This window comes from Lacerta agilis, chromosome 1 (assembly GCF_009819535.1).
Source record: "Lacerta agilis isolate rLacAgi1 chromosome 1, rLacAgi1.pri, whole genome shotgun sequence".
Classification (NCBI taxonomy): Eukaryota; Metazoa; Chordata; class Lepidosauria; order Squamata; family Lacertidae; genus Lacerta; species Lacerta agilis.
The window spans coordinates 38515115-38539800 of record NC_046312.1 but is presented as its reverse complement, the minus strand read 5'-3'; the positions used below and the strand labels follow the sequence as shown (position 1 = coordinate 38539800).

Sequence of the window (24686 nt, the reverse complement as noted above, 5' to 3'; positions counted from 1 at the left end):
GTACTGCAATATGATATGGTTTTAAAGTCTGTGCAATTTAATGTTGCTAGCCATAAATATTTGAATATGCTTACAATATTCAGTGCTCAGGCTAGAGAACGTGGATGTAACTTAAGTGGTTGTGTAACTCTTGGGGAAGCAATAGGGGAAGGACAGCTAACTACTTCTAATGTACCTAATGGAGACCATGGGAATTGTTTCCCTAAGGTCACCTTCCCCAGAAACACTAACCTTATTTATGGATTTTCTGTCCCTTCCATCCTCTAAACGGGCGGGAAACACATTAGTCAAATAAAATAAAATAAAAATAGAAGCAAGTAATTAAAAGGGGTTAAAACACAAAAACAATAAAACTCAGTGCAGCATATGAAGCAAATTCAAGAACAAATTTAATCTTACACATCCCTTGTGAAAATACCCCTCTCCGTGTGCACCTTTTGGAGCAGTGTATGTGGCAGCCAGAACCTCCAAATAATAACGGCACTTCTAGATCTTATCAAGGAAACATCTAGTCCATAAACCTGCTTCTTGCTGTGGCCAGATGTCTCTGTAAATCCACAGAGGTCATTCCAGAAAGTCACCCACTGTTTGTCCCTATTTAGAAGTAGGGAGTCCTGTGAGGGCAATGGAACTATGGTCATTAGATCAAGGCTCCAGGGCATGGATTCTATTCAAATCCTCGGTGCCCCATGACTCCAAAATGTAGCACAGTAACTTGAGGGAATGCAGAAATATAGGACCTGTAGCTGCCCAGAAAACAATGCCGCCCAACCCCACTAAAATATGAGTCAAGATCAGTATCGCACTGAGGGTCAGTTTTTGTTTCACATTTGGTATCTGGTTAATGTAAGAACATAAGAAACGCCATGCTGGATCAGGCCAAAGCCTCATCATCCTGCTCTCACAATGGCCCACCAATGGCAAGCCTGCAAGCAGGATCTGAACACAACAGCCCTCTCCCACCTGTGATTGGCATCCAGATATGTATGAAACAGGCCTTGAGTCGCTTGAGGGGGGCACATGTGCATCTGACTTGCTTCTTTTCCATAGCAAAATACCAGTACACTAAGGTGGCAAACTGGGGAAAGGTTGGTGGCACCTTTGGATATTTGGCCAAGGAAAACAATTACTTATTTGAAAGCCCATGCTATTCTCAACTATTTTAATTGGTGTATTTTGTAGACTGGCATCTGTACACAAAGGTAGAATGTAAAAAAAAAAAAAGGAAGCTGCCAAGGACACCACTGCTTTATGTATGTACGGCAAAAACAAACTCAGCTCACTTTAGAAAGGTGACCCAAGGTGCAACATATGCAGAGGAGGGCGACCAAGATGATAAAGGTTCTGAAAACCAAGACTTGAGGAGTGGTTGAGGGAGCTGGGTATGTTTGGTCTCAAAAAGGAGAGACCGAGATTGGATATGATAGCCATCTTCAAATATCTAAAGGGCTGCCACATGGAAGATGGAGCAAGCTTGGTTTCTCCTGTGGTGGGTAGGACCTGAAGCAATGGCTTCAAGTCACAAGCAAGGAGATTCCGACTAAACATCAGTTTTAAACTGTAATAACTATTCAACAGTGGGAAAGATTCCCTTGGAATGTGGTGGATTCTCCTTCCTTGGAGGTTTTTTTAAAAAATATTTTTATTGAAGATTTTCAAAGGTAGTACATTGTCTTTCAAATTTTTCCATATAACATTTTTATAAGTCTGTGTTGGTGAGACATTAGAAAAGAAAGGGGGGAAGAAGTGGGTGGGACGGGGAGGTAGGTGGGGTGACTATGTTTCTTTTTTAAGCAGAGGTTGGATGGCTGAAATTTCTGTATTGCAGGGAACTGGCCTAGATGACCCGGGGGGGAGTCACTTCTACAATTCTATTATTTTATACAAGGTAGTAGGCCCGTGTTGCTGAATCCATCTTAATGCTACACAATTCTGAAATGTACTCTTCTGCACCAATTTTTTCCTCTTTCCCTGCTCTGAGCCATCCCAAAAGTGAAATACAAAAACACATGACATATCTCCCTTTAATTTCATGATAGTTTTAATCAGGTAATTGCAGGAAAACATTGAAACTTAAAACTGTTTTATGATATTATCCAGTATGGCAACTTACAAAGGGTATGATAACAAAACAGTTAAAACTCGTATGTGTATTTACATTATGTCCTCAAGGTAACCAGCTATATTCTTATACATAGAAAGAAATACATCTATGGCATGGAATTAAAACTTAAACCTACATCATTTAGTAGAAAGAGATAGCAATTAATATTTTAATGGAAATAATATACAAGTGAGGCACTTTTTTGAGGTCAATAGGGTGGAAAGCAAATTGCACTAAGCAAAATATTCACAAACAAGAGGGAGGAAAAACCTATGTACAGATTTTTATGCTGCAGCTCCCAATACAAAGTTTTCCCCACTAGGTTTGAATTTTCAAAGCTAACCACAGCTATTGCAATTAAGATGCTGGGGGGGGGGATGCAATTTAAATGCTACTTAATCAGTGCACCAAAAAGCATATGCAAGTTTTAACCACCAGGCTGCCAACTTTAATAGTACTAATTGGAATACAGTGGTACCTCGGGTTACAAATGCTTCAGGTTACAAACACTTTGGGTTACAAACTCCGCTAACCCAGAAGTAGTACCTCGGGTTGAGAACTTTGCCCCAGGGAGAGAACGGAAATTGCGTTGGCTGAAGTGGTACCTCAGGTTAAGAACGGACCTCTGGAACAAATTAAGTTCTTAACCAGAGGTACCACTGTACTAAACCATCTCCTTTATTATTCTCCCTCAGGAGTGTGTGGACTACTGTAGACTCCATATATACAGTGTTCTATGTTCTCTGGAGATTGAAAGACCAACACAAACATTGTGTATTATTTACATGGGGAATTCTCGTGGTTTTTCTTCCTTGCACACACATACAGGATTACTCACAGAAAGATTATAGAAGAAAAATGGGAATGTTGCATTCCAGCATGCAAAAATATCTGAAATTTGAAAGTGTGCAGTTTGGTCAATAAAGGAGTCTGTGCTCTAGATCTAAATTTGCTTTGAACTTGGGCTCCATTTCTAAACTAACTGCATCTTCTGAGACCTTCTGACCCAGCAAGAATAAGTCTCTTCCACAGGTGAGATTGCAGGTAATGAAGCTGCTATTTGCAAGGATCTGTATACATTAGGGCACAAATCTTAACATTGGTTTCGAAGGAGGAACAGAACAAGATTTCCCAAAAAATCATGCAAATTCAAAATTCTGTTGGGATGAGAAGTGAAGGTGAAACTACCTCCAAACAACTTTACTGTGCAATGGTTAGGGGCCCAGAACATTCAAATGCCCCAGGTGTTGGCTGGTAGGAAAAAATACACACAGGTCGCACTTTCTGAACACAATGCATTCCCAGGAAATTGTTAGGCAAGCATTCACACAGTGAGCTGGCGATTTCCATTTCCTATGGGAACATTTCTAATCCATAATCTCTCTTCTCCTCTCTGCCCAAAATGGCTGCAGCCAACCAACAAAAAAGTGACAAACGAAAAACTGATCTGTCTGCACTCTCTCTGCATGGTTTCTTCCCCAAAATGGCTGCCGTAGACCAGCACAGCACAAACATGTAAGGAAGTGGGCAAACTCCAGCTATTCAAATATTTGAATCAGCTGTGCATAATTGTGTCTAGATAAGTGAATTTTTGCATAAAGAGCAGGTGGATAGCAGGACACGTGCGGTACAACTCATGACTGTTTTCATTCAAGTTCAAGGCCCTAAGTTTGAGAATGACTGGCCCAAAGATTGCTATATGAAACAAAAAATAGGCTTTTGTGTGTGTGTGGGGGGGAGGTTTGGACAACAAAATAATATAGAAAAGTTAAAGGCTCACTGGTTTGCAATGTGGGATATAATCTTCTAAACTTTCAAGAATGACTCTTCTGGAATAACACCAACAATGTCAATTAACAGGATGGGGTTGGGGGTGGGGAGGAACCAGAAACTTCCAGCTATTGTTTTATTTTGGTCTGGAACATTTGCATTTCCACAAAGCCTGATAGTAAGAATGTCTTGTTTTACACTACTGGACTTTCAATGGGACATGTTTATTAATTCAATTGTGTCTAAAACAACTGCAATTGCTGAAATTGCAAGGATCTCTTTCCACCCTCTATTTTGGCATTTATGTTTTAAACAACTATCAGAGAAAGTGTGTTTGTGTCTGTGCTGGTGTTGACTTCAGGACAATATGCATTTTAATGAATACAAATTACTGTGATGCCTAGGCTGCATGAATAAAGTTACGTTTCCTAAATCATGTTTGTCCAGTAGGTGGTACCCTAATGTTATAGCTAGCTGCTTTGACCTCAGACAGAACACTCCTCCTTTCAGGTGGCACCTTTTAGGAGGCTGGAAACTGAACATTCTGTGGCAATTACTGCACATGAGTTGATATAGGCTTGGAGAAATGTTCCCCATTACATGCATTACAGTAAAACTCTGATCTGTTGACTCTTTGTCCCTAACCCAACCTCTTTCTGAGAAAGCAGGGTGAAAAGATAAAATGCACACGGGGGCCACAATCCGATTTAAGGAGAAAAACATTTAAGTGCACTGAAATCCATGATATTCAACAAAACAACTCCATGGTGCATTCTATGAATTAGATTTAGTGGATTGAGAAGTGACGATTCAATGGTTTGTTCCAGGAAGATAGGGCCATACATCATTCTTAGTTTTATCACTGGCGTCTTAAGTTAATAAAGCACCTCAGTTAGCAGAGCTGAGTAGCAGGTCTGCCTGAGATCTTGAAAAATGACCACTAATTTGAGCACAGAGATGGATTAACCCATGGTCTGACTCCCTATAAGGCAACTTCATATGTGAGTTGGCCACAGTTAGTTAAGAAATTCCCTCGTTAAAGCAAAAGTCTAAACATACAGAAATGTGGCTGACATCACACAATTCATGAAACCAGATACTGAACCGATGCAATTATTTCAAATCAGATCAGTTGCAAATAACACAACCTATATACCAGTATCCATATTAATTTGTATTTAAAAAAAACAAAAAAACAAATTAGGAGTAATATTTCTTCAAGAGTAAAGGATAGTAAATGTTTAGCAGCAAAGTGGTTAAATATATACTGAAAATATTAATGCACATATTCAGTAATTTTTTAAAAAGCATATAAGGTTTCACTACTACAAGAACCAAGAGCTGCACTATGTCAATGAGTGCTCATAGAAAATGGTTAGATTTCTCTCTTCCCAAAGTACACACATACGCACACGCACACATACACACAAAGTTCCAAAGGACTTTTCTGTACAGCCAGCAAGTTCTTTTCTTGGGTTGTTGATACCATGCTCCATTTTTAATTAAAAGCATAATGTTTTAATAAATGCTATATCACAAGATGCAGTTCCTATGTAAACAGTGAAATGCAGGTTACTAATCTCTGTCTCGTTTTTGTTTATTTATTTGGAAAAAAAGTTAACAGTCTATCTAGGCAACCAAGTTTAGCCGAATATGTGAAGCATGAAAGTCTTCCGAAGCAGCAGCTCTCAAATATATATAAAAGGAAAGGATTTAAAGAGATTGCTGCTACAGTGTCATGTTTGCTGACTTAGGTTATCCATTCAGGCTTTTTTTAAAGTACAAAACTAGAAAGGAGCTCTTAACTTCTATAGTTATCAATATATTTGTCTTCTTTTCAATGTGAAATAATACTTTCAAGATGATCTATGTACATAACGTTGTCAGTTCAAGCTGTCATATAAATATAAATGCTTTCTTTAAAAAAGTATTTTACAGATAGTGTTATATACAGTTGTTCAGTTTGATACCTGGGCTCTGAAAAGAGGAGGGGAAGGAAAGATTCCTATGATTGAACATGGTCTTCGGAAGAAAACAAACCAAAACATTTCACTGAAAAAAATATGCATAGAAATAAAAGAAAAGGTAGTGTGCAATTATAATTTTAATCGTAAGAGCATATTAAACACATGTTTTTCCCCCCTCCACCCATTAACAATTTTGAATGAATGACTGCTTCACTGCTTTAGAGATTTTATTAATTCAAAACCTGTATACTCAGCTATGTTATATGATGGATGACATTTAGAAATTTCCCCAAGATGGTATTTAGAACACATAGCCAAATGTTAAGTTAAACATTCATTATTAATATGCTACAACAAAGACAAAATAAAACCCACTTCCATTCACAAGAAATCCATTTGCTTTTCCCTACTTGGGTTACTGTTTGATATACAGAGTATTTTAAATTTCTGATAGGCCAAATAAGATTAGAATAGTGGATGCTTTTTTGTTCCTTTACTAGTTTGAAGTAATAATTGGTACCAAGTTGAATTGCATTATATATATATATATATATATATATATATATATATAATGACAATTATCTTGTTGTAAATTTCTTTCCCCAAACATTTTAAATCAAGGAAACCCTAGAAGAAAATTTGCTGGTTGAGAAAGGAAAAAACTCCTTTGCCATTTTGCTGAATACAGAGTAATTTATATATAAAAATAAATGTTATGTTCTTATAAGAGCATTAGACAATTACACCTGTGCTTAACAAAACATTGGTCATTCAAGACTACCAGAATGTACAGAGAGAACTCAATACAAAAATGTAGCTGAAGGGAAACAAGACTGAAAATATTGATTTGTCCATTTTGAATAGAAATGCTACTAAGTTAACTAGTTAAATATTGAGAAATACTACAATGGAATGTGACTGGAAACTGTGTTGCAATTGGAAAGGGGAAGGAAGATTTAATAATTCGTACCATATATTTTGTTAAATATAAACATTTGTTATTTGTACATAAAGTTGTTTCCAAAAAACTATTTATAAGCAATTTAGTTGCATTTAAAATCAATTTAGTTTCTTGCAGTCGCCAAGTTTTAAACTTTCCTTAGTTTTAAATCAGCTCTCGCTACTGCAGGTTTAGTTAAATTTTCTGCTAAATAGATTCTTTCAAACAGCCCCCACCACCTAACCTCAATATGTACAAATTGCTGAAGTTGATCCCTTATAGTACGGACTGCAGTTTATACTTATTTCAACCACCAATCGTAAGAAAAGGTTTTCCTTTCGCAAGAGCTCCCGACACAACTTGCACCATGCACTTAAAAGCAGATCATTCGGCGTGGCCAGCATTCCTACAATGCAACAAGTTCTGATGCTTCTTTCAGAATTGACCTCTCATACACGACAGGTTTCCCTTCTGCTTGCCAAATGCTTCCACGAGTTAGATACTTCCTGAAAATAAAGACGTGTTAGCCCACACTTGGCACTGGACTGGTTCACCCCGCAGCTTTGTGCTTCCCTCCGCAGCACCCACAGATCTCACCACAATGGTGGCATGCTCTTAAGGGGAGGTAGCAGCACATACACGGCGCAATGAAGGACAATGTGACAAGGGCGAGCCATCGCAAGCAGAACTTGTCATCGCTAGTGTCACAAGAGCAGGGGTCAGAGAAATCCCCCTCGGAGTCTGACATACAATGGTAGAGCATGCTCTCAGCACAAAGCATGCAGCTAACTTGGTAGATGCATCTCTTGATGGGATCTGGAGCATCCTGGCACTTGCCCCGGCCGTTCTCTTCGTGATTAAACCTTTCCTGGCAGTATATGCAGCGAGAGCGTTCTCCGTCCTCTTTCCTCCTTTTCGACTTTTTCAATTTGAACGAGGAAGGTTGCGTTTTAAGTACCACAGAACACTTTGAATCTTTTAGCGAATTCAACTTAGTTCCGTCCCCGGAAGGGTAAAGATAGTCTGGTTTTTTACTGTCTGCCTTGGGACACTGCAGCGAGGCGTCGCCTTCATCCCTATCCAAGTCATTTTTCCACATGTCTGGGTGCCTATAGTCTGCATAGCGGCGTATTAAAATGTCGCGAGGGTTTATTCGAACAATTTCTTCGTCGTCCTGAAAACTGACATTCCTGACTGGCTTCAGGGGTATCTGAAAGGGAAGCAAAAAGACACTTTGTATTACACACAAGCGTGACAGAATCTCTCAGCACAAGCTGATGATTAAGTACCAGAGAACTTTATTGTCAGGAGGTTTCATCCTTACTTGTTTTCTGTTAACTAAACTGAAGAGTTTCTGACAAAGATGATAGGCAGAGTAATCTAAATGGTGTGTGTGTGTGTGGGGGGGGTTATGGGGGGCAGAACCCCAAATGGATGAACTGCCATTTCCAGAGCCCATCTGAGCTTGCACTGGTAAGACAGAAAGTGGTGGCGAGTGCGTTTTCCTCTTCCTGTTCAGTACAATGATTCCTACGATCCATGGGGCACCCTCCTTGGAATCACAGGACTGCAGCTTCATGAAATCTATTCATATTTAATTCTTATTGGGCACCTTAACAATTAAATGCTGTACAAAGGTATTCACAATCCTGAACGTCCCTCCCCTAAATGCCCATCGTAGGTCACCTAAGACATGAAAAGAATGAGAGAGATGGAAAGGTCAAGCAAATAAAAAACAAAAACCCCGAAGAAAAGATGGCGAGTGCAAATTGGGGGTGGGGGAAAGAGTTGACAAGTAATAACTTTGCATGATAAAAAGTTGAAGAAGCGCTGCCAGTATCAGAAGGGAATTCAAAACTGGAACAGGACGAAGAGAGAACACACACACACACACACACACATTTATGTTGTATTTATGCTGTTTTTAAAGTAGTTTTTAATCAATGTTGTTATGTTTTTTGTTAGCCGCCCTGAGCTCGGTTTTGATCAGGAAGGGCGGGGCATAAATAAAATTTTATTTATTTATTTATTTATTCATTCATTCATTTAAATTTATTATTGGCAGGGCACTGGGAAAGGCAGCTTATCTGCCTTTATTTCCTCCACTGCCACCTTTTGGATTGCTTTGGCAGTGTCTAACAAAGAGCAGGAATTTCAAAAGCAGAAATTATTCAATTCACAATTCTGCTTTAACAATGTGAAATAGGATTTGGGAACGCAACACAACACTCTGAGGTAATTGTGAAGCGGACCATTTTCAAACATGGGTGAGACTCAAAAAAAGTCTCCAAATGACAAAGAAGCGGAGAATTAGGAGCTCGGGTGATCCATGCTTCTGAAATTCTTGGAACTAGCCCCCAAGTGCAATTCTGTGCATATCTACTCAGAAGTAAGCCCCATTGAGTTTAATACGACTTACACTGGGTAGGTGTGACCAGGATTTCAGGCTGCCTGCAGAAAGTGGTTAATTTTAAATCATATTGCAAAGGGTGGAGGATTTCTTACAGGTGTAGAAATATAAGCCACTTTGCAACTCATGCCTGAATTATTTCAAAATGCTTTCTGAAGAAGCAGTCCTTGATTACTGAAGTACTTGCTTAACAAACACATTAACACTTGTGGTGAGAACTTGTAGCCAGTACCAAAGAAGTTGCTCACTTTGCTGGCACCAATGGAAATCCACAAAACCAAGACAGAAATAACTTTTCCATAACCTTCTAAAGGATCGGCCAGCGATGACAGAAACATCTTTCACTATTAATGAAAATAAGTTTGCTATAAAGTTTTAGTTTATGAGCAAAGATTAAAAAGCAAACAATCCTTTCCCATCCTTGCCAAGGGCAAAAACAAGACACTCCATTATAGGGCAGAGCAAACTTCTGCTGGAATATTTGAGATTCAAAATGGCTTGGCTCAAAGTAATAAAAATTGTAATCGGTCACCCTTGCCAATGGTTAAAACTGTCTAAACAACTAGAGCAAGCTAAATAGGGAAATCTTTGAAATCTAAGTAGAAGATCACTCTAAAAGAAAACAGAGTAATGCAAGCCTAAGCTTCAGTAATAGATTGTTCTGGGCTTTAACTCTGCAACCTTGGGTGGGGGGGGGGGATGTGAGGAAAATGAGAGATCAGGCCGAAGTCAGACAAAAGCTACTTTGCACAAAACCTTTTTTCTACATGGGTGTACAATGGTGTAGGCAACCACCCTCCAAACAACAACAACAACAACAACAACACTTGGGTGGTGGTGTCACTCTAATGCTGGAGGTACATTTGAAGAGCTGCAAGTAGTAGCATTCACAAATATAAATCTTACAAAGTAGACATATGTGATCTTTGCATACCTGCACATGGGAAATTTCCCTAACCCATGTATACTCGGGTGAGAGAAAATCTTATGCCTATGTCTGAGGTACTCCAGGATACCTGGGTGCCACAATATAGAATCGTGGGTAAAAGAGGCACAATATCAACTACAAGGTTAGGAAAGGATAATATTAAACTTATCATGGAATGCTCTATTTTCACCACAAAGGATTTTAGAGGCTTGACAATAAAAAAAAGACAGCTCACGAATTTAAATGCCAGCAGACATTTTTGTTCTTTCCACCTAAAATCATAACAACAAACCAATAAAACCAGGGCCTGGCTTTGCTTACTAGCCAGCTGCAGTCTGTGGCTATCATTGACCTCTCCTCTCCTCTTGAGAATTTGGGACAGGAGGTCTTGTATTGTTCTGGGCTTCCTTGAGGGCAGAAGCAGTGCGTGTGGCCAGTTCTGCTTCTGCTTGCTCCAGAGCTCAACACAATTATGAGACCATCATGGCTGTGAGTCCTGGAAGACATGCTCCCTGCCTTGCAGGCCTTTTCCCACCTGGCCTGAGAGGACAGGGCCCTGACTGACTCCAGCTACAAAAGCAGAAGTTTTTGCTGGGGGGCGGGTTGTAGCTGATTATTATTTTTATCTTTATTTTAGATATTGTGATTTATGTGGAAATTGTATTTTTGTTATCTTGTAAGCTGCCTTGAGCATGGCTTGGAATGTGGAGAGTCAGCAGACAAATGAAATTACGTTTATGTATATTCTTTCTATCCTCCTGTGAGCCTGGAGGGAAAGGGAGATGCTGGGGGCAAAAATCCTGGCAAATGGATTTTTTGAGACCTCATAAAATATTCACTGACTGACAAAAACTTGACTATTTGCTGGGAAGTCTTCCCTAGCTGCTGTAATTTTTTAAAATAAGCATTTCTACTGCTCAGGTGGAAAACTGAAGACGACCTTTGCGAAGTGAAGGATTGTTTGGGTGAAGGAGAGGAAGAAATCAATGTCCAGAGCAGGAAGGGGGTGGGACTGTGACATAGACTGGCGGCAACAATGGAAACTGTAAAGGGGAATAAGGAAACTTATGTGGCCGGGAGGCCCAGGAAGGAGGGCAAGTAGCCTGGTAGGGACTTTAGCATCTTTCGAGAAGCTGTATGGCACTGAAAAGGAAGGCAGAATAAATGGGACTGAGCAAGTATATGTCAATGAGAAAGGCTGGGTGAGTAAAAATTCCTAGTGACAGAAGGAATTGTACACAACAGGTGAGGGGAAACAGGGAAGCATGCAGATGGGAAGGGAGAGGCACAGAGTGGAAGTTGCTGCGACTGCACATATTTGCTCAATTCAGAAGAAATGGGAAGTCATGGTTTCCAGTTGCATGAGCCACATACACCACCACCCCTTTCAGCAGAGAAAGGCTGCATTCACACTGCAGTTTATTCCCTTTCCCTGATGTTTCCCTGGTAGTTATTTTGCTTTCACACAATCTAAAAGCCACTCCTGAAAATATGTATGAGAATATAGTCAAGTTTAGCACTCATTTCCATGTTATTTGATTGCAAAAAAACCACCCTCTTACAGCCCCCTCCCCTAACTCAGAAAACCACACGATTTTGTGTGGTGATTTCCTGCCTTTTTCACAGGTTCATGCCTGTGTGGCGGCATATCAGCATGTAGTGCATTCCTTGCCCATTTCCAAGGATAGTATTTCAGCACAGAAAGCAGAATGGTGTTGGCATCTGACAAGCTGGAACGTGTCCAGAAGAGGGCAACCAAAATGGTCAAAGGCCTGAAAACAATGCCCTATGAGGAACGGCTTAGGGAGCTGGGTATGTTTAGCCTGGAGAAGAGAAGGCTAAGGGGTGATATGATAGCCATGTTCAAATATATAAAAGGATGTCATATAGAGGAGGGTGAAAGGTTGTTTTCTGCTGCTCCAGAGAAGCAGACACGGAGCAATGGATTCAAACTACAAGAAAGAAGATTCCACCTAAACATTAGGAAGAACTTCCTGACAGTGAGAGCTGTTCGGCAGTGGAATTTGCTGCCAAGGAGTGTGGTGGAGTCTCCTTCTTTGGAGGTCTTTAAGCAGAGGCTTGACAGCCATCTGTCAGGAATGCTTTGATGGTGTTTCCTGCTTGGCAGGGGGTTGGACTGGATGGCCCTTGTGGTCTCTTCCAACTCTATGATTCTATGAACAGGCTTGTATAGTGTGAAAGGAAAGTTAGAAAAAGAAGAAGCACTAGCCTTATAGTTAGTTAAACTAACACAATAAACCCCACGTGTGAATACAGCCAAAGAGATATCAGAAGCATCTTCTACTTTTAAACAAGCTGCAACTTCCCATGACACCGGAACTCAAAGAACTATAGCTTGTTCAAAAGTGGAAGCAGATGCTTTTAACTTCTTCCTGTAGTCACTTCCACTTTTAAGTCTAGTGCATGAAAGAGGGGAGAGAAGGGAGTATGTGAGCCTGAGGCTTGCCATGGCTCTCTAACATAGTGGAAAAGCTTTGGCTCCTGTTACAGGTCTAGCCTAGACAATAAAATAACTAGCCAAATGTCTGACAGTTGTTTTTTTTGTAGTTGCAGAGCTGTTACCTGGTTGGATTGGTTGTGGAAAAATGGTCTTCTTGAGCTGAAATCTTCAAAGGTTGAGGGTCTTATACTTAAGCTTTTGTAAGAATCATTGCTCACTCCAGGTTCATGTTGGAAAAGATGATCTTTCATTAGCAAACTCGGTATGCTTTCTGGAATAGCCTGGGAATGATAATAAATTATAATTCCTTGTTATTTTGTTGTTGTGCCTGAGACAACCCAGCAATTCAGATGGATGACAATGCATATGACTTCAACTAAAATCAAAACAAGTCGCATACTAAACATTTGCAAAAATTCTATTGTAAACAAATGTCACAGATTGCATGCTGGAGGTAGCATTTATGCAGTGTCAAAAATACTTTTAGTATCCCCCTTATAGAATGCTTACTGAATGTACAAGTCACAAACACACCCGGCACAAGAAAAACACTAACAGCCCTTCAGACCTACAATTTCCATGATTGCATGGTATGGATATGGGACCACACAAACTCCATTTCCCAGTTGGTTATTTATACATCTAGAAAACATCACTACAGAGAGGATTGTATGCCATTTCCTTTTCCAAGCAGTGATTGGCACTGAAGACTTGATATTTGTCAACCACCTGACCACCAACTAACCACAGCAATTGCCCCTGGTTCCGGCAGATCCCTGAAATAGAGCAGCCAACCGGGTTGGGTGTGTGACTCACTCTCACTTCTGTAATAGAAGGCCACCAAACTGGGGTGGGAAACTGTGATCACCTGAACACTTATTTGCAAGACCATAATTAGGGCAAGGATTTCCATGGAATTTAACACTTCAAACAGGCAGAATATATATTCTTATGCCACACCTGCTGTTTTCAGAGTACCGGATATGATGGCTGTGCCTTGATGCAGCCTTTGGCAACCTGCAACTCTTTCAGTCTTACGAGAGCTGGTTGGGACTTATGGGAGTTGTAGTCCAAAATACATTGGCACAGGTTGCCTTACTCTGCAAGACACTACACAAAATCTGTTCCTTGGGAAGATGCTCATTTTGTGAGCATGTTTCTGACAAATGTACTTTACATGCTTACACCTTTCTGCACCTTCAACAAAATGAGACTCGTTGAAGTAGTGTTACTGTGCAGATGGGCACTGTGTTTAATAGACAAAAGATGCTCAGCCACCTCAACAAAAGACAATGTTCTCTACAATTCACTTTTAAGTGTCATTCCTAAGTGCTGAAGGAAACTATAAGTAGTAAATTCTAAGATAATACAATGAGCAAATCACTTTTTACAGGTTCCTAGGTAAAGGGACCCCTGACCGCCAGGTCCAGTCGCGGATGACTCTGGGGTTGCGGCGCTCATCTCGCTTTACTGGCCCAGGGGAGGCAGTGTACAGCTTCCGGGTCATGTGGCCAGCATGACTAAGCCGCTTCTGGCGAAACAGAGCAGCGCACGGAAACGCCGTTTACCTTCCCGCCGGAGCGGTACCTATTTATCTACTTGCACTTTGATGTGCTTTCGAACTGCTAGGTTGGCAGGTTCCTAGATTATAGAAAACAGTGCTCATCAGGAGCTGAACCGACTACTGTGAAGTCGGGCAGAATCTAATCAATTGTTGTGAAAGAGCATGTTAATATGCTTGTTATAGACATAAAAGGGTGGGCGGCAGGAAAATAACTTTCCAAGCTTTAAAATGCCCAACACCTTAGAGATCATTGCTCTAAGATCTATCATATTTCATTGGCTCCTCAAACTTAGAATTTGGAAACTTAAGAAGGAAGCAAAAGTAGACACACTGATTGCATTCTTATGAAAGACTACATTGTGGTTTAGCTCTACATGGATGAGTCTTCACAAGCCTTAGCGACTGTCCTCTCACCAATTGGCCAGAAGGAATTTTGTCACAATAGGTTTCGTTAAACTTTAGTTAGCTGCTGGGCAAGCCCACTTCAAACCACAGCCTATGACAGTGGCTTGTTTAACCAATCCCTATTTGCTGTTAATACTTCTAGTATAATGTCGGATGGGGAAATTCACATACCATGGCAAGATGCACACACTCCAAATATGAATACAGTACAAATAGCATATATGCAAGCTGCCTGAGAATCTGCTACCAGAGTTTATCTGTAGCACTCAAGTCCCAATGGTTATTGGTACAGAATTTGGCAACCTAATGTATGCATGACTTCCAATATAAGAAAGGCTATCCAAACCATGGTCTGAAGATTTCCTTTGTTGCCTCAGGCATGGACCAACAAATTTATAGTCAAACTTGATCCCAGTTTAATGGAAATCTGGGTGCATAATGGTATATAGTATTTTCCCCCCCATATTCACCCAAGAGTTCATTTTTTAAAGAATAATCACTTCCAATTAACAGAGGGACATGGTCAAGCGTCCATGAGGCTTACTAGAAATGTGATGTGCAGACAGGTTTGAGATTTCATCAATACAAATGAGACTGTGCCATTTTGCCTTCCTTTAGAATTTACAAAAAACTCTCATGAAATAGCTTCTTCTGCAACTCTTGCTACACCAGATGGTGCTGTGGAAAGCTTTTCTGACAAGCACTGTGTGCATTAGCAAACACTAAGCCTTCTTGGGGTCCAAACTGTCCTCACAGTCTAGTATACCACACAACCACTAACAATCCAGTATAACTAGCTAGGATCTGCTGAAGCAAGTCACAGCACTGCAGCATGGAGTTGGGCTATAACAGCCTCTGGACTTCAGATATTCCTGTGGAGGCATTTGAATTCTCAACAATAAGTAAGCGAAGGCGATATCAGTGCAGTGGGAAACTGCAAACTACACCCTTATTTGGTGTTGGAGGCTATTTATGCGTTATTGACATTTTCAACAAATGCTTGACATCTTTTCTGTAGTCCATACAAAAGTTAAGTGTTTGTGTCATGTTTTCAGTACCCATCCTTTTACACTCAATTTCTTAGTGTCATAAACTCCCGGTAGCTACACAGTCCCTAATAAAAAAGATTTTGGTTTCCAAACAAACCATTTTGATGAAGTACTTCAGAATAGTTCTTTGGATGGGACACAATTAGTCTAGGTTGTTTTGTCACGGGATGGTTATTAAAACTTAAAAACAACAGCAGCAACAAAATAAAATCGAGAAATACGGTTCTGACAGTAAGAGGCCCAAACACAGGCTACTATTGTATTGAAAACAAGACTAAATAAAACCAGCAAAATATTTTTACAGTATAAAAACGTGCCACATTAAATATAGTGTTTGATGGTCTCTATCTCACATAAAACGCAGACATAGATGCAGAAAGCCCCACTTCTTTTCTACTGCCAAAGCAATTACGCACCGCCCACATTCAATATCCTTCAACCACAGCACTGGCACAGGCTAGCCAGTATCATCTATGAAGTAACCTACGCCAGTTTTTAATGCACAACGGAAATCTGGTTTGCTCCCAGCTGCTGGTATAATAATTACTGTCCTATGGTTGCTAAGAGATACTCTGACTTTTTTCCAAGACTATTAAAACATTTCTGTGTGCACAAGCAAAAGGATGCTGGGTAAAAGCAATAAAATGACTCTCCAGCTGTAGAAGGCCAGCAGAACTCAAAGCCAGATGACAGCTGTAGAGAAAATGAAAACCAGACTGAGATCCTCTCTTCTTCAAAACTCCTCTCCTCACTTTTCCCAGGATGAAGGTTGGGTAAGAGAATGCGGTGCTCTTCTCCAAGCCTTGTTAAAACAACCCTCTATCCCTGAACAAGTGATCTGACAAAAGAGTAAAGGAGACTATACTCTCCTGCCTCTTAGAAAAGCCTACATATTTTCTAACCCTTTTGCTTATTAGCCCTTTCATAGGACCATATCCCATTTGAATTATGAATTAAGACTCAAGTTCAAAATAACCTCTGCTTTAGTGATTATGCAGAACAGAGCAATTACTTTCAATGCCAACAGCTGTTTCCCTACAATTAGTTGCATATTTTTCTGCCCTACATCCTGAATACCTTCAGCAGCGGCCTAGAATCTGCAGAATATTTTCCGGTCATTTAAGACAGAATATTTCCCATATAAAGCACATCCTAAAAGCATAGCTGAATCACACACACTTCCTTTCTTTTAGGATCCCAAATGAATGCAAACTACAAAAGCAAATCAGGAAGAGTATCTTTTGAAGAAGCAAAAAAGGATATAGACAGCAATCTTGTGCCCAGTTTACTCTCAATAAAGTTAATTCAGAACCTTTTGTACTGCAAGCAAAGTTCAATTCATGGCAGGTGTGGATCAATTCAATCTTCTTGCAAACATAGACATACAAATCTTCGTGCAAAATTTGCCTCCTAAATTGAACAGCAGTGATAAAAGCACTCACTTCAGCTTCATGGGGGATTAGACTACTTATAACTGCAAATCAGCACAGAAAATTTGATGCGACTAACAGATTTTTGTAGTGCTTTTAAGCTTACCTAGCTAGGTTATTGTGTCATAAATTTCTACAGACAATAGTCTGCTCTATGAAGCCTCCAAATTTAATTACAGAAACTACAGCAGTAGACCAGTTCACACCACTTGTAAGAGTTCACAAAGCAGACAGTTACCAGCCTGCAAAAGAAAAACAAATAGAGAAAGGGAAGACTTTTCCTCTGCAGTGAGCACAGAAACCAAGTGGGCTGGTGGAGGAAGGGCAGATTAATCCTACAGGAGCCCATTCACCTATCTGTAGTGTATGTAATTCCTTGCTGCTTATGGCTGCCAGGTGAGCTGTCATAAATTCTGAAATCTTTTTTCAAAAATCAAAATGAACAATTAGTTTTCTTTTTGTAAAAAAAACAACAACCTGTGAGCAAAACTCCAGTGGCTTTGGCAATCTGCAGCATATAGTCTGGGCAATAGTCTTTACCACTATACTATAGCAAAAAGGTGGCTTTTTAGTACTTTGTGACATGTTGTTCAGTACAGCACAGAATATAGCATCTTCCCCTTTTTTAGCATACAGGAAAAAAAATACCCTGAGAGCACAAACTCTTGTTCTCCAAACCTAGGATATTGCAGTGCAGTAGAATGGTCAGCCATTTTATGAAGGCTGGGCCAATGTATTTCGACAGGGATTGTGACATTAAATTCAATTAACAAAATAACATGTTAACAGAAGTTTCCACTCAAGCTCCAAATTGCCAGGAAATTACAACCACAATCTTAGCAGACATGTTATTCCGGGCAAAATGGATATGGTATCCTATCTTGTTAGTTCCAGCATCACTACTACCTTGATGCTGGTTGGCTGCTGGTGGCAAAGTGGTGGACTTCCCAGATCTGTCCGCTTACTGGAATAGACAAATGGAGTCTATGCGACTGAAGCTATCATTCTATGTTACAAGTACTTAATTGGCAAACAGTATCTTCCACACAGAATAAGAGCTAAAGGCTCCCCTGTGCCTTCAAAAGCTGCCTGTCAGAAATCCTGCTGCTGTGCACTTCAGCTGTATTTCCCTTTTCCTTCATACCTCTCAAAACTATTTTTACTCATTTCTTATTTCTTCTGTTTGTTTCCTGTCACACCTATGCTTACCTGAACTTTAAACTCTTCAAGGCTGAGGCCTGGTCTGTACTTTCATATCTCACATTGTCATTTTGCAACTGACCCTCTCTGCCCAACACTCATTCTCATTCTGCCCAGCATTCCATTCAATACAATTTAACTTTCTATCAAGGAAGGTTCATACCGAGCGTGTATGTAGGAGGGAACACCCTTATGAAATGTCACTGACTAACTTTATCCAGTAAAACAATTTTTAAATAAAAACTAAAAACATGTTAAACAACTCATGGGTAAAGGCACACACAAACTGTTTCCCAAAGGACACAGTACACACAGGACAAATCTTTCCCCCCACAATCACCCAGCAAAGCCTATGGAACAAAAACTCACTTCTGTCAACATGCCAAAGTCCACGCTGGCATCATGGTTGGAAAGTTCAGGATCTGGCCTGCTGGCCTGATCCTGTTCCTAACTTGCCCTAAGCAGTTTAGGAGATGGTTATCTTAGGACAGCCTGCACCCAAACTAGCTTTCCCCAGTGGAATGGCCTGAAAGCTTGAATGTGCCTCTGGACTCTGCACTAACTTGGGAAATGTGGGTGGCCAGAGGCACATTTTATTAATTTTAGTTGGTACTCCAGCTACCTTGCCACAGTTGTTCATGCACTAGTGACTTCCAGACTAGGCTATTGTGATGGCTAAGTGTAGCTGGTTTGCAGGGCCTTCCAGCTGTTGGCTAGGACCGATGACCCACAGGTGTCAAATCCCTGGGGCCCTGAAAACCCACAAAATTCCACATGAAGGGGCCGGGCACCCACAAATATAGGTGCCAGGGCCGTGCACACTTCATGGCATCCATGGCCCCGGGCACCCATGGTTCCGGGGCCAAGTTGGCACTCCTGGTCACACTGAAATTTCATGAGTGCTCACGGTTGTCAGTGCACATCTAGGCTCAATCCTAAGTGCTGATGAAAAGCTTTAAACCAGTGGTGGAGAATCTCCATCTTGTGGGCCTAAATTAGGTCTGGCAGACCTCTGAGGTTGGCCTGCCTTGCCACTTTGGGCTAACAACAGCCACCTTTCTTAGTCCTGATGTAATATAGGCAAAGAAACATTTTACCCTTCCAGCCACTGCTTCAATACACTCCCCCCTTTTTTTCTTTTAACGTGTCCACCCCCCACTGCATTGATTAAGCTTCAGCTTGTTTACCCTCAGCCAACCCAGAACATCCTTGAGACGCTGGAACTAGAAAAAGCAATAATTGCAAATTAAAATTTGCAGTTACAGAACATAATTTTTGTTACAAAAAACAACAACCAAAAAACATTGCCAAACTGCCCTGACTTTATTATCGGATAAAGAGATTAAGAGTTCCTGATTAATCCTGCTACTTTTGGTTGGAAATTCCTAATCAGTTCAGTTAAGCTAAATATTTAGAAGTGTTTGCTGTGAATCCAAGACATAGGATTTTCTTTGCCCTGGGTATTAACATACTTTTAACAAATTACAGAATGTCTGGTGTTTTTTTTTTATATGATAAAATGTTCTGCAGAAATCTCAGCATTCTTGGAAAAAAGCATTGATTTTTACTCTCAAATTTTCCAGGGAGATGGTTTCTGAATCTTGCACTATAATCAGATTTTCATCCATGAGAAAGATCCAGTCTAAATTAGCAGACAATCGGTAACCATTAATTTTTATTTCCCCCACTGGAAATTCTGCATAGCATGAACTCACCCTTCTAAAAGCTAAGCCAAAGCAACATTCTCTTGCTCTGTGCTCTCCACATAGATCCACATTTCCCAAAATCCTACTGGTTGTCCCCATCCCCCCCCCCCCGGATTTGTTGCAATCTAAATTAATTTTTCTCGAGCAATGCACAAGCATTCCAAACGGGGTCCCTTCAGAGCATTCTACAGATGTAGCAATAATTCCTTGCCAAAATCAATGCAAATATTGATTCTATCTTCTTAGCAATACTGTAACAACACGGCATCAATGAAACAGTCATTTTGTGATCAACCAAGATCCCAAGCTCTTTCCCCTGCTGCTGAGCCCCTGGCCGAAAAACAAAAACGTCTCTTATCACTCCAAGTTCACAGCCTTCTACTTGGCAGAACTCAGTTTCATTCCATTTCTATTACTGCAGTTCTTGAGGTCACCCAGTTCTTCCTGTGGAACTTCCTCATCCTTATTCTGTATTAATAATGCCTCCCAAATTAGGATTGTCTGCTAATGTCAGGACTCTTACTTCCCTTCCCAAACACATTACATATAAATTATTAAATAAAACCAGCTGGGTAATTCCGTAGTGACCAACATAAAAATTGTAAGATTCTTTACAGAGTATTTTCTGTTTTAGCTATATTATTTGAACTCCAAATAACACTAAACTATTTGTGAGTTAAGTAGCTTGATCTTCCCTACAAAAATAAAAAGAAGTATGTATGCCACAGGTAGTTTAAATGCTCTATTTTTGTTGTGTTTTAAAATAATGTGACCAACAGAACAGTTTTGCAATCTCAAGATTTTATCTGTAACCTGGACAATTGTTTTCTTTAAAGGTAGGGGGCGGGGAATCTCACCTGAGGCATAATACATAAGGAGCTAATGTTTCATAGGCAAGTGTGAAAACTTATGGTAATGTTTGTTGGAAACTATGGAAAAACGGTTTTCAGGCCAGCGCCAAGACCATAAGTTCCATTAGATGCTCCTTTCTATCTTTCAACACCCTCCTTTATTTACATGTAACACATTTTTTAACTATTCACATCCATTGTTTCAACTAGGAATTTCCTAGGTGGTTCTGTGTCAACTCCTTCATTAAAATCCAAATCCAGTTCACATTATCTGCTGTCCAAAAATGAAAATCCTCCACTTGAAAAATTAACCTAGCATAATATTTAGATTTTTTTTTCATCTTTGCTTATCAACATTTGTGAATGTTGTTAAACAGATGAAGCACACTCCATCTGATTACTGAAGAGACTGTATAGTTTATTCTCAGATAAAAGATACGAGAATGTGTGATAATCTTGATGATGCAGCCTGCTGCCTGTAAGGATGACACAGATACTGCCTGAAAGACCCACATGTGTTGCCAAGTAATGATATGCTTTTAAAAGCAAAGACTGGCAGTTTTTCCCATTTCCAAGCTTGTAACTCATCTTAATATATGGCAATTAAGTCACACACTTACAAAACAGTGATCTACCTTTGACTTAAAAAAAAAAAAAAACCCGCTGAAAATGCGTCACAACTTTTGGGTTTTCCAACAACACTGCAATAAGAAGGTAATATCATCCTTATTTAGATATATCACTTTAAAAAGTGATATAGACTATCACCACACACTACCATGGCTGAAAAGCTTTTAATTTGCTATCTTAGTTAAAGTGGAGCCTGTCTGATAATCCAAACTAGAACAATAGTTTCCAGCTCATGTGAATGAAATCCATAAACTCTAACCCTTGACTCCCCATACCTCCACTGCACTGGATTTCACCCATGGGTTTTTTGTAGTCACTGTGTATTACTTGTCTACAGGAGCCTTGGGAAGAACAATGAAGTAATAATGATCTTGCTGTTGCTTCCCGTGTTGTGTGACTGAACCTCAACACTGAAAATGGGTTACAGTTTTAAATCCTGATGAGGCCTGCCTGACATTAAACCCTTTAATCTGCATGCAATCAGAGGACATTTTTATAATACTACAACCTTCACAAGTATGAGTTTTGGCAATGGACATTTTTCTTCTAGAGTTCAGCCATAATTCAAATTAAGCTTCAGGCTCTTTAGCACCACCTCACTTTAGTTATATCCACTCACTCTTTCATTAACACATTTAGGGTAAAAAAGAAAGAAAGAAATGTCTCTCAAACGAAGCAATAGCTTATAACTTCATCTAGCCTAAACTCTATAGTTACAAGGCAAGATGGTTCACGTGGTTATCCTTCCGCAGATTTAAAGTTCAAAAGGTTTTAATGAATACAAGTAAGACCACTTTCAGGACTGAAAACTCCTGTCATCTCTTCCGATACAATTAACATAATGGAAGTTTAAAGCACTTACTGGAAAGCCATCTACAGGTACTTCAATTTCATCATGTGATGTCAGACAACCTATGGAAGAATAAGACAAACAAAAAAATCTCAAGTTTCTTTCTGAGTTGAGGACTTAGTATGAGGCAGCTTCCTATGTTCCCCTAGCCGGACTCTCCATTTTTTCTGAGACAGCTATTTTGAGTAATAGGGGCTTTTTGGGAATCCAGGCAGAGATCTTTCCCATCACCTCAATTTTGCTATATGGGAGATGACAGGGTTTGAAACTGGGACCTTCTGCATGCAAGGCATGTACACTACCAATCAAGCATGTACACTACCAATTCAAGCAAACAGAGAATTATGTCAACAGCATGTACCAAATTTCATTCTGATAATTCAGTGCTCAAGAGAGACATTACATTGCATTGTGTTTAATGCCTTTCCTAAGCCACATGAAAACTGGTGTGGGATCAAGCAGAGGTTTGAACTTTAAATACAGAATGCTGTCCTGAATGTGCACAGCACATTTCATTCTGATATTTCAACATTCAAGAAAGCTAGTATGTTACAAAACAGTAAAAACACACACACACTCAAAAACAAAAAGACACACACTGCTGAACAAGGTTGCTAAACCTGAAGGCCTCACTTCACTTGGCGTAATATGAACTAAACACATTTGCAAGTAAATAATCCTCTGGAAACTATTCAAAATCACAATTCACAGCAAAGCATCATAGAAGCTGACAGAGTGCCAAGGAAGAAGGTTAGTTAACGTTATACAAGAGAAATCCAAACAATTAGCTAAGTGGCCAATGCTCTATAAAAGGTAGTGAAGGTCCTTCAATGAAAGGATGTTGGCTCTCTTTGGTAGCTTTGTATAGGACTTTAAAAATATTAAATACAAATTTGTGATTTGCCTCTTCCCTGGGTAAGCAGGGGTTATCACCATGGCTGACCTGCATCATCGTTTTCTATCTCTGCTGTAACCATTGCTCATTACCCCTCAGCCACATAGACCAGCTCTGTAGGAGCTGCATGTTGCTCTCTTGCTCAAGGCTAAAACAGGTACTTGCCTTTTAATATTAATGAATGTACATTGACACTATACATGCATGCACAGTAGTGATGTGTCAGGGAACTGTCCTCGCCTCAGCATAGGGTGGTGCAAGGGCTTTCAGGGTATAGAGAGCCCCCACAACACCTTCTCAGCAATTCCTCTTCGTCCAGCGGGGAAAGCAGCAGTCTCTCTAGTGGGGAAGGGGAGACTGCCCAGGGAGGTGCGGACCAGGGCTCTGGGAAGGTGAGAGAGCACTCGCACCGCTCAGCCACAGGGGGAGACGCACCTCTTCCGTCTCCCCACTTGCGCAGAGGGGCCAGGCACAGGGATGGTAGGAGGGGGTTCCGTATCCCGCGGCTTTTATGTTGGGCAAAGAACCGGAAAGAGTCATTCCCGGATTCCGTGGAAGGATGAGACAGACATGAACTTTTATGCTCTGCACTGTATATACTTGCACAATAAAGAAACTAAAAGAAACAGCGGAGTCCGACTGGTTACTCATGGGCAACTACTGAGAACCTTACATGATGCTTCTGTTCTTCATGTTTATTTTGAGTATTAATTGGGCCGCCCAGACTGGCAAAAGAGAAACAACTGCCTGTAGACAACCAGTCAAAAAGACGACCAGCACAGTTTCATTAACACATATAGTATTACATCGTGGGTAATACTAAAATTATTTTAAAATTATTACTATATATTTAAAAATGCTTATGGAACAGAGATTCATACCTTGGGAAAGATCTTCTACCGCCCTACGAATGCCTCTATCAAATGCTCTTGCATCAGCAGGACTCTGAAATGTCAGGCCAAATTTTTTGTCATCTATTTTCCAGTGGTGAAAAGTTGGCGTAACCTTATTGTAAATAAGGTCCTTCTTCAACGTACACTCCAAAACCACCTGAAAAGCAGAGTTAAAGGAAAAACTTAGCATAAGGGACTTCTGTACACAACTAGGTTTAAAAATAAAGTCTACTCTCAAATGAATCATGTCATGGACCAATTAGCTCCTCCCCAAAGCAGACAAGTTTGTGAAAAACCATTTATATATAACCTACTTGAAAGAAATTTAGTTTTTGCTTTAGTTACTGGCTGTTCCCGAATCCAGGCTATAATACAGCAATACCTATGCATTTTTTTGTAGGTACACAGTGGCATGGTTGGCATATAATGCTAAACCATGATTAACGTTCAGCAGTTAATAAACCACAGTTGAAGCCAAGGCACCTGGCAGATGATCACTTAAACTTTGGTTTATTTCACCACAAAATAGTTAAAAGCAGCAACAAGAGCAGTCAAACCTCAAGAGTGGTTTGATTTTGATTTCTGCTGCTCTTACTCATGGCTACAGCTTTTTGGTTGTGACAGCTCCTTAGC

General features: G+C 40.1%; 1 protein-coding gene across 1 annotated transcript in view; it reads right to left on the bottom strand.

Annotated features, from left to right (window-relative positions):
• Nucleotides 1-6769: 6769 nt before the first annotated feature.
• The window catches only part of SPRED1 (sprouty related EVH1 domain containing 1), a 73496-nt gene continuing 55579 nt past the window's right edge, over nucleotides 6770-24686 (bottom strand). Inside the window, exons 3-6 of the mRNA XM_033144700.1 lie at nucleotides 24042-24210; nucleotides 22278-22327; nucleotides 12703-12861; nucleotides 6770-7991 (exon numbers count right to left, since the gene is read on the bottom strand). Of these exons, the coding sequence (XP_033000591.1) occupies nucleotides 7332-7991; nucleotides 12703-12861; nucleotides 22278-22327; nucleotides 24042-24210 (1038 nt within the window). The 3' untranslated portion in view covers nucleotides 6770-7331. The remainder of the gene's footprint in view (nucleotides 7992-12702; nucleotides 12862-22277; nucleotides 22328-24041; nucleotides 24211-24686) is intronic.